This window comes from Lontra canadensis, unplaced genomic scaffold, assembly GCF_010015895.1.
Source record: "Lontra canadensis isolate GAN:19392208 unplaced genomic scaffold, GSC_riverotter_1.0 scaffold88, whole genome shotgun sequence".
NCBI lineage: Eukaryota > Metazoa > Chordata > Mammalia > Carnivora > Mustelidae > Lontra > Lontra canadensis.
This window is the reverse complement of record NW_022631082.1, coordinates 7,871,684-7,885,168: the sequence shown is the minus strand read 5'-3', so window position 1 is coordinate 7,885,168 and position 13,485 is coordinate 7,871,684. Positions and strand designations below refer to the sequence as shown.

The following is a 13,485-nucleotide window of genomic DNA, read 5'->3' as shown; positions in this document are numbered from 1 at the left end:
GTTGGGCTCCAAGTTCAACAGGGAGTCAGCTTGAGGTCTCTCTCACTCCCTCCGCCCCGTCCCCCTGCTTGCTTGTATACTTTCTCTCTGTCTCTCTAAATAAATAAATCTTTTTAAAAAAATTTAAATAAGTAGGGACACCTGAGTGGTTCAGTCATTAAGCATCTGCCTTTGGCTCACCATCCCAGGGTTCTGGGATTGAGTCCTGCAGCAGGCTCCTTGCTCAGCGGGGAGCCTGCTTCTGTCTCTGCCTGCTGTTCTCCCTGCTTGTGTTCGCTCTCTTGTTCTCTCTCTCGCTCTCTTTGACATATAAATAAATAAAATCTTTTTAAAATTATTAAATAAATAAATGTGTTCATAAGCATTTTTTCTTCTTCAGTTCTAGGTAATAATAACTCCATCTTTCCTGTTGATTAAGTTGAAAACTTTGGGGTAATTCTCTTTTTTTTTTAACATTTTTATTTATTTGACAGACAGAGATCACAGGTAGGCAGAGAGAGGGGAAGGGAAGCAGGCTCCCTGCTAAGCAGAGAGCCTGATGCAGGGCTCCATCCCAGAACCCTGGGATCATGACCTGAGCTGAAAGGCAGAGGCTTTAACCCACTGAGCCACCCAGGCGCCCCTGGGGTAATTCTTTATTCCTCTCTTTCACACCCCGTTATCTGATCCATCCACAAACACCATTAGCTTTATCTTCAAATAGATTAAATTTCTTCCTAGCTGGTCCCTTTCCTCTCTCACCTGCATTATCATAATAGTCCCAGGAGAGCCACACAGATTATTATCAGTAGACCCAGAACTCCATTCCTAGTCTCCTGCCTCAGCCCAGGATGTCTGTTCCACCACACCACACTTTCCCTTCCCATAAGTGCCAGCCAAGATAAGAGCTACAAGATTGGAGTCTCAGGAATAATTCAGGTTTACAGACAGTCCCTTGAAAGGTGGCAGATGGTGCAGAAAGAGATCAAGTATTGTAGGCACAGACTGAGTCCATATAACAGCTCTGCAAGGTATTCACTAAATGATAATGGGCAAGCCTCAGTTTCCCCAGCTATAAAATGGGGTTGGTAATTTTTTTTTAAAGTGGGGTTGGTAATTGTTCCAACCTCACAGAGTCATTGTGAAGATTCAGTGGGAGCTGTTGTGTCTATCTAGCACACCATACATGCTTGATAAACTGTGGGTTTTGTTATTTTTATCTACCAAGAATGCCCAACCTTTGCTCTCCTGGACCCAAAGTGGTAAAGGGGACCTCCTTCACACATATCTCTCTACCCAAAATTAGACAATCATGAGAGATGTGGAAGGGAGATAGGTTTGAGCCAGCTCCACTGTGGAACGCCCCCAGCATGACTCAAAGATGTGACCACAGCCCCATTTCCCCATTTCTCAACACACTGGGGGAAGATGAAATTTCCTCTTCTGAGATGCAGAAACTTCCCCTGACTCAGATAAACAGTCACTTGGACCAATGGCCCCCTTGGGTAGAGGGTTTAGAACAGGATGCCCACCCACTCTGCAGTCTGTAGTCTACCTGAGGGGGCTAGTTTCAGTACTGGTGAGTTGGGGCAGGTGTGGAGGTGGGAGGAGACAAGTAGAGATGGAACAGGAAATGAGGTGAATGCTAACCTCCCCCCACCACCCCTCTGCTCAGAACCTCCTTGCCATGATCACCTGCTCTCAGTCAATGCAAGAATTCTTCTAGTCATCAAGGATAGTTGTTGATCAATAAATTGATCAGTTTGGAGAATGTCAATCTACCTTTGGATACAATTCTGGGATTGTCCAAAGGGATTTCCATGTCGACTTCTGTTCAGCTGCAGGATAGTACCAGCCCCCTAGGGGGTGCTTCTTATTATCATAATCACTGGAGGAGCACCAGTCAACTAGTGGGTATTAGAGGCTGAACTGCATCTCCCCCAAAATTCATGTGTTGAAGTCCTAACCCCAGTATGTCAAGAATATGACTGTATTTTGAGGTAGGGTCTTTGAAGAGGTAATTAATGAAAATGAAGTCATTACAATGGGCCCTAATCTGATATGACCTTCCATAAAAGGAAGACATTAGGACACAGATACAGACAAGGGGAAGTCCATGTGAAGACATGGGGAGAAGAGGGTCATCCAAAAGTCAAGGAGAGATGCCTCACCAGAAACCAAGCTCTTCAACACCTTGATCTCAGACATCAGCCTCCAGAACAGTGAGATAATAAATTTCTCTCATTTAAGCCAGTCTGTGGTACTTTATTACGAAAGTCCCAGAAAACCAACACAGTGGCCAAGGACCACACTGTGAGCTGACATTTTGAGTTCTAACATTGCAAGAACTGATAGCCCAGCAAGGTCTGCTCAGAAGTAAAGTGAATTACTTCCTCAAAGATCTTTACAAACGACAAACAGCCTAAAGGCACAGGCAGGTAGATAGCTCTGCTGCAGTCCTGGGAATCTGACCACACACTGGGTGCAGTCCTGCCTTTCAGCTGGTCTGCCTTTCTAGAAGTTTCATAGGACACATCTTGGCAGAGGCCTGATTCTGCCACGTAGGTTGGGCAAACCGCACCTGAGACCTTGAGAAAGTTGCCTGTCAAGAATAATTTTTCCCCACCTGCTTCCCAGAAGCTGCTCCACATCAGACAGGCTCTCCTACTGGGAGCCCTGTCCAGGCACACCATGGTCCAGAGGAGTCAGGGAGTTTTCAGCTCCAACTCAGTCATTGTCAGACCCAGAGCCCCCAGGCCAGCACTGCTTCCTAAGAGCCATGATCAGGGACTTGGTGAGTTTCCTCAGACCCCAGAACTTGAAGATAATCTCTAAGACCTCGTCCCTCTCCAGTAAACTACCTGCTACAGACTGCATTATGGGCCCTCACCCAATTCATTTGCCAAATCTGAACCCACAGTGTGATGGGCCTTTGGGAGGTGATTCGGGCATGGGGGTAGAATTCTTGTGCCCTTATAACAGGGACCCTAGAGAGCTCTCACCTCTTCCAGCATGAGAGAACACGGCAAGAGGATGGCCATCTATGAGTCAGAAAATGGACCCTCGTTACACACTATACCCTGATTTTGGACATCCCAGCTTCCAGAATTTCAATAAATAAATCTCTGTTGTTTATAAGCCACCCAAGTTTAGTTTTTTGGTGCAGCAGCCTGACAAACTAAGACACCATCCTACTGAAGAAGCCCACTGGGCATCAGGGTGGTTCACTCAGTTAAGTGTCTGCCTTCAGTTCAAGTCGTGATCCCGGGGTCCTGGGATCAAGCCCCGTGTGGGGCTCCCTGCTCAGCAGGGGAGTCTATTTCTCCCTCTGCCTCTGCTGCTGCTTGTGTGCACTCTCTCTTGCTCACTGTCTCTCCCAAATAAATAAATATTAGAAACAAAAAGGAACAAGCCCTCAAATCCTCACCGTAGACATGCTCTCACTTGCACCCAAGGGGCCTTGCAATATCCAAGCTCCTGTTTCCATCTTAGCTATATCCATGTTGGCTCATGGAAAGGCAGTCCTCCGTGGAAGGGCAGAAGGTTCTCACCCCCAAGAGCCAAGGAGCACTGGATAAAGAGTCACACCCACCCTCAGCTGTGAGGTTCAACAGGAACATTTCCGCTCACAGATCCAATATGTAGTCTTGTCACAAGAGAGGTCATTCCAGGTGCCACCTTTGTTCATGCTGGCACAGTCCTCATCAAAGAGGTTGTTGGGTTCCTCTGGGTCCCAAAAGCTGGAGGGAGGAAAAGTGGGCATGGGGAGGGATGAATAGGTGGAGCTCAGGGGGGTTTTCAGAGCATTATATGTGATACTGTGACAGTGGATACATGATGTCACATATTTGTCAAAACCAGAAGAATGAAGGGAAAAAAAAAAACAGTAAAATGCACAGCACTTAGAGTTAACCCTAATGTAAACAATGGATTTAGTTCATAATAATGTATCCATATTGGTTCATCACTTGTAACAAATGTGCCACACAAAATGCAAGGGGTTAATAATAGAGGAGACTGTGTGCAGGAGAGAAGGAACATAGGAAACATTTCTCTGTACCTTCTGCTCAAATCTTCTGTAAAAAACAAAGTCTATTAATTAAAGAAAGAATATGGTGGGGGCAGGGGAGAGGAGGAAAGGCCTTCATGGTTCAGGGCTCTTCCATCCTAATCATCTCTTCAGCTTTTCAGAATTACCTGGAGCTACCACATGATCCCCTTCACCCCAGCTTGTCCGCCTTAACTCAGCCCCACCTCCCGCTCGCAGGGGTTAATCTGCTCCTGAATCCCTTTCCTGCATCTGATCAGTTTCTGCCTCTTACAAAGAACCCTTCCTTCGCCCCTGCGATCCTCCCAATCTTCCAGGTATTGTAGTGTCTTGGACCACATTCCCTTAAAGCAGAGCCTGATTTGGTGATTTAGGTGCATGGGATTTATTAAGGAATGCTCTCAGGAGAGGACTGGGAGAAGCAGGACGAGGCAGGAGGAGGCGTTGAGCTGGGATGTGGGTTCAGTCTGATCTCGCCCCAGCCTGATCCGACAGGGAGCTCGGGAATATGAATAGCACCACCGAGTTATCCCAATATGTGACAAGGGATCCAGGCTTCTCTCAGCCACTCATTGGCTATGGGCTGACCCCACTGGGAGTGGAGTAACCTTCTAGCTGAGCAGGCTCCCATTCCCCTGAGGACAACTCTCTAGAGAGCATAACCCTGAGCCTTTAGCAGTCAGTGCCCCTTGCTGGGGGAGGGCTGCACTAGCCCATACCAGGAGTCTGAGCTGAGCACCCACAGCATCACACTTTGCCTTCTCTATTCACAGAGCTGTGCCTTCCTCCAGGAATTTTGTTTGTTTGTTTGTTTGTTTGTTTGAAGACTTATTTATTTATTTCAGAAGGAGAGAGAGAGAGAACATGAGCAGGAGAGGCAGAGGAAGAGGGAGAGACGATCTCAAGCAGATTTCAAACTGAGTGTGGAATCAGACAGGGGGTTCAGTCTCACAACCCTGAGATCATGACCTGAGCTGAAGCCAAGAGTCAGATGTTTAACCAATTGTGCCACCTAGGTGCCCCATTCTTCCAGGAATCTTTAATAAAAAATGAGATCCCCATCAGGACACTAATATCTCTAATATATAAAGAGTCCTTAGAAATCAATAAGGAAAAAAATTCCAATATAAGGAAGCCTGGGTGACTCAGTCAGTTAAACATCTGCCTTTGGCTCCAGTCATGATCCCAGAGTCCTGGGATTGAGTCCTGTGTCAGGCTCCCTGCTCAGTGGGGAGTCCACTTCTCCCTCTGCCTGCCGCTCCCCTTGCTTGTGTGCAGTCTCTCTCTCTCTCTCTCTCTCTGACAAATAAATAAATAAAATCTTTTTTAAATTCCCAATATAAAAATATGCCAATGATATGAATAAACATGTCACAGAAAAGTTAATACCTGTGGCTATTAAACGTATGAGAGGATACCCCATCTCAGGCATTATAAGAGAAATGCAAATTAATACTATATTGTGATTCCATTTTCACCTATAATTAAGCTATCAAAAATTATAAAAGCTTGACGAACTCTTGAAGAAGAAAAGCATAGTGAAGCCAGTTAAAGAATAAATTGGTATAACCACTATGAGGGTCAGTTTATTAACATTTACTTAAAATACAAATATATACACTCCTTGAAAAAGTATAATGGCTAAGAATATAGACTTTAAAGCTACGTTGGTTGGCACTGCCACCTACTAGCTTTCTGACCTGAGGTAGGTTGGTTAACCTCTCTGTGCCTCAGTGTCCTCATCCTGAAAATGGATAATGATAAGAAAATGGAAAATAACAAGAAATAAGATAAAATAAAATGGACTTGATAACAGTACTTTCCTTACAGGATTATTAAAAAGATTAAACAAATGGGTTAATGTATGTTAAGTCCAGAGAGTCAGAGACAGACACAGAGATCCTGCTCATCCTCTTGGCATATCAGACACTTCCTCTACCTCCTGCCCTGTCACCACCCTTCCTTTGTTTTTTCCCCCTTACCCACTGACCTGGGGACCTGATGTATTTGAGCAGTTGTGCCAAAAGGAGGAGATGTTGCAATGGAGGAAAATTTAAAAGGTACAAGGACCAGAAGCCCTATTCGCAAAAAAAGCACCCTTCGGCCTCCTCTATCCGCCCTCGCCTGGGATTCTAGAGAATCTTCTGGCTCTAACTGCACAAAGACCCACAGGGAGCAGAGACCCCAAGAGCCCTCAATACTTGCCTCAGAGTGACAGGTGACCCATCCAGCCACTTCCAGTCCCCTTCACGGTTCCTGTCATTCAGCCCCAACCAGTATACCCGTGGAGAGCCATGAGCCTTAGCCACAAAGTTCTGCAAGTACAAACTCCATTCAGCCATCAATTTAATTACATCAAATATAAGTAGTCTAAAAACACCAATGAAGAGCTGGAAATTGTCAGACTGAATTTAAAAAACAAGATCCAACTATATTCTGTCTACAAGAAATCCACTTGAAAATAATGACACAGATAAAATAAAATGATGGGGAAAGATAAACCATGCAAACATCTGGGCTCAAATCCCAGCTCTGACACTCGCTAGTGGTAAGTGACCACAGGCAAGTTTCTTAAATGTACTGTGCCTCAGTTTCCTCATCTGTAAAGTACAAATAATATGTACTATGTACAAAGCATTTTGCTATCTAACCATGGTAGCCTCAAATCATTGCAATTGCTTACAAAATGCCAATTCTCCTCCACAGGTGGAACTATTTCCCTACCACCTAAAAGCATAGGAGGACCCATATGATTTGCTTTGTGAGTACAAGTAAGTGGAAGCTTTCAGAGTTGCCTCTTCCATTTTCATCATTGAGCTATGGGGACTGTCTGTTACTTTAGCATAACATAACCTTTCCTGACTCACACACTAACCTACAGGGTTGTAACTAAGAGATAGCCATTATTATATCTCCAGGTTAGAGAAAAAACTGAGACTTAGCATAAGAAACACAAACAGGATTTAAACTCAAGTAGGGCATGTCCTCACAACCTTGTTATTAAAAAAAGTCTTAGTGGCTCAAAAGCAATTCCAATTTCTCTCCATCCAGACCAGGGAAGGATATGTGAATCCCACTGATTCTCAAGGGCTTGGAATGGATAGATCACCTGTTCAGCAAAGCTACTGATGATGACCAAGTGAGAATAATTCTCCTGGCAGAACTTCCGGGCTTCATCCCATGACTTGGTGGTTGGGGAGAAGTAGTAACACTTTCCCTCAAAAGGGACCCAACCCTCCGGGCAGGTGACCCTGGTACAATCTGGAGACAGAACAGAATGCTGTCAGAATGGCCCCAGAGCCAGGGTCATGTACATGGTGTGCCATATAGAGTTGTGCAGGCTGTGTACTGCTCAACTCCAGGTAGCACCATTCAGATAGACTGTAGTGTGAATCACCCCCATGGATTTGTGCAATGTGCCAGCTCTGTCATGCCCCCCATCTCAGGGCAGTTCCCCAAGTCCCACTCACCTAATAACCCCCGAAGTTCTCGGAGGGACTGGTTGGTGTTAGTTCTTATGTGGTCAATGTCTTTCTTCAGGCCAGCTATCCCTGCCATGCCAGTCACTGTTAGCAGAGATAGGCTGGAAGGTTAGAAACCCAAATCCCCATCTACCCACCCACCCACCAATGACTGCAAACACACAAGACAGAAGCAAGATCGGTGCTCCCCACTGCACCCTCTTTCTAGTAAGTGGTGCTAGAACTCAAAATGACATGTGCAGTGCCTAGAGAGGGTCCTAGAGTGGCTCAGGGTCCTAGAGTGGTCCTAGATCAATGCCTAGGAGGCATTGATCTCTGGGAGTTGGGGAGGAGTGGAGATGGTGGACTTCCTGGAGGAGATGGGTTTTGAAGGAAGATGGTGACTCAGTATCTGCGAATAGAAGAGGGAGGCTCCACAGGCAGGGGCCACCTTGGAAGCCAAGGTACAGAGGCAAGTGTGTTGGGGAAGGCCGCTGTGGTAGAGATCAAGGTGAACCTCATGGAGCTAAAGCTCAAAACAGGGTGAGGTCCGATGTCCAGGTCCTTGAATGCTAAGCCAAGAGTTTCGTGTTGGACTCTGGGCAGTGAGAAGCCATCACTAGGTTTTGGGCAGAACAGTGGCTTGATCTGAGATGTGCAGAGAAAGCATGCACATAGAATGGAACAATTTTCAGACTTCAACAAACATGGTGAAGGCCATGTCAACCCAGAAGACTTTGCTACAACTAATGTGTGTATTCTCCCTACTCTCACACAAACATGCCCTCTTCCAGCTTGACACCCTTCCCTCTTACTCACTGCCATTCCCATCCATCTCCAGGTCTAGTCGCTTTTACCTCCTAAAACTTTCTGCTCCACCCACTTCTCTCCATCCTCATGGCCACAACTCTCATTCAAGCCACCACCGCCTCTCACCTGTTCAACTGCACCATCCTCCTCCCTTGTACTTATGATGTTGCCTCCTACCACTGGGCCTTTGCATATACCTGAAACCCTCAACATCTCACTTGATTAATTTTTTCTCTTCTCTCACTCAACCATAGCACTCTTTCCCTAAAGAAGCCCTTATTGAACCTCCCAAAGATAAGGTCAAGATCCCTAATTATATTTTTTTAATAGAATGATTTTCCTTTGGACAATTCATTGAGATTTGAAATTTTATACTCATTTGAGTGATAATTTGGTAAATGGTTCTCAATACCTGACTCTGCTGTCCAACAGAAATAAAATATAAACTACACACATAATTTTAAATGTTCTAATGGCCATGTTTTTAAAGAGTCAAAAGAATCAGGCAAAATTAATTTGAATGTTATTTCTTTACTTATCCCAATATATCCAAAGTATAATTTTAATGAGTAATCAATATTAAAGATTCTTGTTATTAATATTGTTAAGATATCTTACATTTTTTTGTAGCAAGTCTTTGACATTGGTGTGTATTTCACAATTACAGCACATCTCAGTTCAGAATGACTGCACTGCAAGAGCTCAATAGCCAGTGACTCAAGACTAATGGCCACTATATTGGATGGTGGAGATCTAGACTCACATGCACACACACACACACACACACACACACACACACACACTCCACAAGAACGGGAACTGTGCCTGAGGTGTTCACTACCCTACCTATGCCCCAAAACCTAACACAAGTCTTGGCAAAGATGGGATTGGAAGTGGTCTTGGAGTTGGGTTTGAGGGCTCACATTGAGTGTTCAATATGCGTGGGATGAAGGGACAATTGGAACCACTTACCATTTGTTTGCCATGCCATCTGCTGAAAGGTTAATATCTTCAGCTCTTCCACCAACTCCTGGTCTACGAGTAAGAATACATCTTGAGCTCAAGTCCTCCCATGACCAATGCTCAGTTTCTCCCCATGCCCCATCCTCTTCCTACTCACACTTAATCAGAGTCACAGCCAGACCAGTGCAGCCCAGGACCAGGGACACCACCACCAGCAGGCACAGGTACACCACCAGTCTCTCCTCCTGATAGCATCCAGGACACCTGGACTTCTGACTGAGCTTTACTGGGGGACGAGGATGGGGACAGAGAGACCAGTATTAGTGCTTCAGAGAGTGAGGAAGAGACACTTGAGCCTCTCTCCAAAAGCAGAGAGACAGAGATCCCTGGTCATGACTGTATCACCAGATGGGGTCAGCAAGAGAGGGTCAGGGGAAAAGAACCATGAAGAAGCCCAGAAGAGCACTTACTGTGCTCTGGGGCCACCCCTTCCCCAAATGTAGCCCCTCCCCATCTCCAAATGAAGCCACATCTCCATTCCTATCTCCACTTCCAAATCCAGCACCATCACCATAACCTCACACAACTACAACCTAACCTAGAACACTAAAGAGAACTTATTGTGTGCCAAGCAACCTGTCACATCCTTGTTATCTTATTGGATCCTCTCCCTTATGACACAGATGTAATTATTATTGCCAGTTTGCAAATAAGTAACCTGAGGGCTTGGAGAGGTCATGCATGACTTGGACCCAGTACTGCTTCAAACATTTATGATGCATTTCTTATACTCTTCGGCAGCCCCTGCCCAAGCTGCTCCCCATTCTAGGACCTTTGCATCAGAGGCAGAGAATGTTTCCCATACCTTATGCAAGTAGGAGGTGGGACCTAAAAATTATCAGCCAGGCACCCTGCATCCCTCAGGGTCTGGTCTAGACTCAGAGGGAAGGAGCTTCTGAAAGGACACATTTCTCTGCCCCCAGGGTCTCCCTCTGTGGCTAGAGGTCTGACTCAAGCATACATGCAACCATGAAAGGGAAGATAGGGATCCACAGGGAGGGCATGAGGACTTACTAGCTAGGGATGGCTGGAACGGAGGATGCTCCAGATTGACACCTGGGAGAAAGGGGGGAAAAGGTTGATTCAAAGTTGCTGGGGGAAAAAAGCTGCTGAAAGACTCTGTCTTCCAAGATCAACACCTCCCTCATCCCATCTGATTTGTTCTCTAATCAGAATTGGGGAACTGAAGGGAAGACTTCCAGGTGTCTCCTCTCAAGCTTCTTAAAAGGTCTTCCCACAGCTCACCCAGTTGAGGAGATGTTTGGGGGACAGGGGTGAGGTCCAGGCCTAGAAGGGGTCAGAAAGACAATGGTTATGCAGACCAGGGCTTCATCCAGGTAAGCCAAAAGACCCCAGCCCTAGATTCTCACCTTTGATCTTTGGGGACTTGCAGGGAAGTGGGGGGTTGTCCGTTTTATTTCCTGGGGGCAGGGGGAAGAATGGTTGCTCAGGCCCAGAGCAGGACAAAGCCAGCACTGGGTCTCCTGTACCCCCAGCCCCAGCTCACCTGCCCTGGGAGGCCTGGGTGGAGCCATTGAATCTGCAGAAGAGAAGTTCAGGATTAGAGCTGGTATGAGGGTCGGAAACAGATCAGAGGCAGGGATGGAACCAGGACTGGGATGAAATGGAAAGCTAGGGATAGGGTGGAGCATAAGAATGGAATTGAGGGTAGGGATGGGGACAGGGTTAAGACAGAGTGACCAACCATCCTGGATCATCCAGGACTTGCCCAGTTTTAAAACTGGAAGTCCCACATCCCAGGAAATCACTCAGTCCTGGGCAAACTGGGACAATTGTTTACCCTAAGTTAAAGACAGGTGAGTTTGGGCTAGTGTTGGAGTCAAGGCTGTGGTTGGGATAAGAATGGGGTTGAAGATGGGTTGGGGACAGTGATGGACATGGCAGTAGGGTTGCGAGTCAGGATGTGATGGAGATAAAGATTGGGACTGGAGTTGCACTGAGGTAGGGGGAAGAAGTTACAGTTAGGTTTTAGTTCTGCTGGAGTAGGGTGATGACTTTGGATTTGGAAATAAAGATGGGGTAGAGATTGGGCTGCAATTAGAGATGGGGAGGAGGCTAACTTTGGGGAAGGAGTACTACTGATGGTCAGATGGTGAAGTCATCTTGGTGGTGGGTTTAAGAACTATATTGGTACCAAGTGGGACCCGGGAGACAGACAAACAGCCAAGTGAGTTCAGCTCCTCCCTCCATCTGAGCCCCATGGTGCCTAGGGACCTCCCAGGTTGGTCTGACTCTGGATTAAGAAGTGGAGGATGCAGCACCCCACCCCACATGGAATGGCCCCTCTTCAAAGACACCAGCACAGCACAGTCAACCCTCAGAGGCCCTAGTGGGATTTGGCTCAGGGAAACCACAAAGCCTTCACTTTTTTTTTTTTAAGCCTTCATTTTTATACCCACTTAATCAGATTCTTGTTGAGTCCCGGGCCAGGCATGAAGCACCCAAGTCTAAGATCTAGGTCAATCTGGGCCCAAAATGTGAATGCGAGGATGCTGGGGAGCCACTGGCCCACTCACAGTTTTATGAAACACCAGGTTTCATGTCTCAGGACGTTTACAACCCACCAGTTCTCTACTGGACATCTCTTCCTAACAAACTCCAACTCATACCTCAAGTCCCACTCCAATAGCCCCTCCTCTGAGGCCAATCCTCCCAGCACTCAATTCCCCCCTGGAGATTTTCCCATTCTCCTTGTCCCTCCCTTCTCAAACCTGCTCGCCTGAGGCTGTGCCCAGAACCGCCTCTCCCCTCAAACAGAGAGATCCTCAAGGGCAGCTGGAGACACAGATACTCCCACCAACATAGTGCCTGGCTTAAGCTGGGTACTCAGGAGGCTCACTGTGTGTCCATAATGTCCAGCTAACATCCCCTGGGGACCCTGATTTCCCCAGGCTATGAAACACACATTCCTTCACCTGGCCTCAGAGAAGTCATCTTACCTGGCTTGGGAGGAAGGTCCTTGTAAGGTGGCGCCATATTCTCATAGTCATCACCATCATCCTCCTCCTCCTCTCTGGTCCCTTCCAGAGGAAAAGCAGATGAGAGTCCAGCCCATTCCCTCCTCTGTCCCTCAGGCCCCCGTTTCCAGCCACAGGGTGGGGAATACTGTAATCTGGGTCCCAACCATCCCTGACCCCCAGCTCAAGCCTGGCCAGGGCCATACCTGGCAGGTACTGACCCCCAGAGTTGGTATACATGTACATGGCTGCAGCTAACACAGGATCCTAAGAGGCAGAGACAGGGCTGGACAGCTTCTGCCTCCTATGCCTCCTGCTCAGGTGCCTGGGGCTTCTCTCAGTTCTCTTTTTCATCAAAAGTCAAGTACATGCAAATCCACCTTAAGGGGAACCACCCAAACCAGACACACACACACACACACACACACACACTCACACACCTTTTTCCCAGTTTGGATTCATGCACAGATGTGACAATGACAGCAACCCCTGCATTCGAGCACCAGGCCATGGGTGGAAAAGATGGATAAGTTCCTTCCTTCATAGAACTTTCCATCAAGACAAGACAGACACTGAACTAGCCTAAACGTAGAAATAAACAAATACGGTTTGGTTTTTTATTTTATTTCCAGCAGTCACTAAGCATTGTTTAAAAAATAAAATGGAGTAATGGGATAAGATAGGGGCCAATGTAGAGATATAAAGAAGATACAAAGAGGTCTCCTGGAAGTGACATTTGCAACAAAATGTTGACGTGATAGGGGCTAAGTACTCCCACATTCCACAGTGAGGTCAGAGGATGCTGGCTCAGCTCTCTCTGACTGCGTAAGGACAGCAAGCACGTATTATCTCACAGTTTCTGTGGCTTGGAGTTCAAGAGTAGCTTGTCTGCGTGGTTCTGCCTCGGGACCTCTCATATGCAGCCAAGAGGCTCCCTGGGGCTGGGGTCTCTGACGGCTGGGCTCTGGCTGAAGAATCTGCTTCCAAGATGAAGTGCTCTCCAGAGGGCTGATTGAGCATCCCCCACAGTGTGGCAGAGGCCAAGATGGACACCATTGAGCCCTTTTATGATTTAGCCACCCAAGTCACAAACTATATCCTCTACTATTCTTTTCACATGGACCAGCTCAGAGTCATGGCAGGAGACAGCACAAGGGTGTTAACAACAGGATGTAAGGATCACTGG

The 13,485-nt window shown here is 46.8% G+C and overlaps 1 protein-coding gene across 1 annotated transcript; it reads right to left on the bottom strand.

The window, feature by feature from the left end:
* Positions 1 to 3,343: 3,343 nt before the first annotated feature.
* On the bottom strand, positions 3,344 to 12,545 carry CLEC17A (C-type lectin domain containing 17A). The gene is made up of 12 exons (XM_032883482.1): positions 12,506 to 12,545; positions 12,282 to 12,362; positions 10,829 to 10,861; positions 10,692 to 10,742; positions 10,567 to 10,608; positions 10,336 to 10,377; positions 9,419 to 9,547; positions 9,271 to 9,333; positions 7,498 to 7,593; positions 7,137 to 7,288; positions 6,233 to 6,342; positions 3,344 to 3,719 (listed from the first exon to the last, which is right to left on the bottom strand). The coding sequence occupies exons 1-12, from the start codon at positions 12,543 to 12,545 to the stop codon at positions 3,587 to 3,589; spliced, it is 972 nt and encodes a 323-aa protein (XP_032739373.1). The 3' UTR covers positions 3,344 to 3,586.
* Positions 12,546 to 13,485: the final 940 nt, after the last annotated feature.

What these genes read in the sequence shown, in the direction of transcription:
- CLEC17A (XM_032883482.1), bottom strand. Translation starts at nt 12,545, where the DNA reads ATGTACATGTATACCAACTCTGGGGGTCAGTACCTGCCAG. An exon ending in CAAGTCCCCAAAGATCAAAG is followed by an intron (nt 10,609 to 10,691) that starts GTGAGAATCTAG and finishes GACCCCTTCTAG; the next exon opens with GCCTGGACCTCACCCCTGTC. An exon ending in GGGTCACCTGTCACTCTGAG is followed by an intron (nt 3,720 to 6,232) that starts GCAAGTATTGAG and finishes TCCTCCCTCCAG; the next exon opens with CTTTTGGGACCCAGAGGAAC.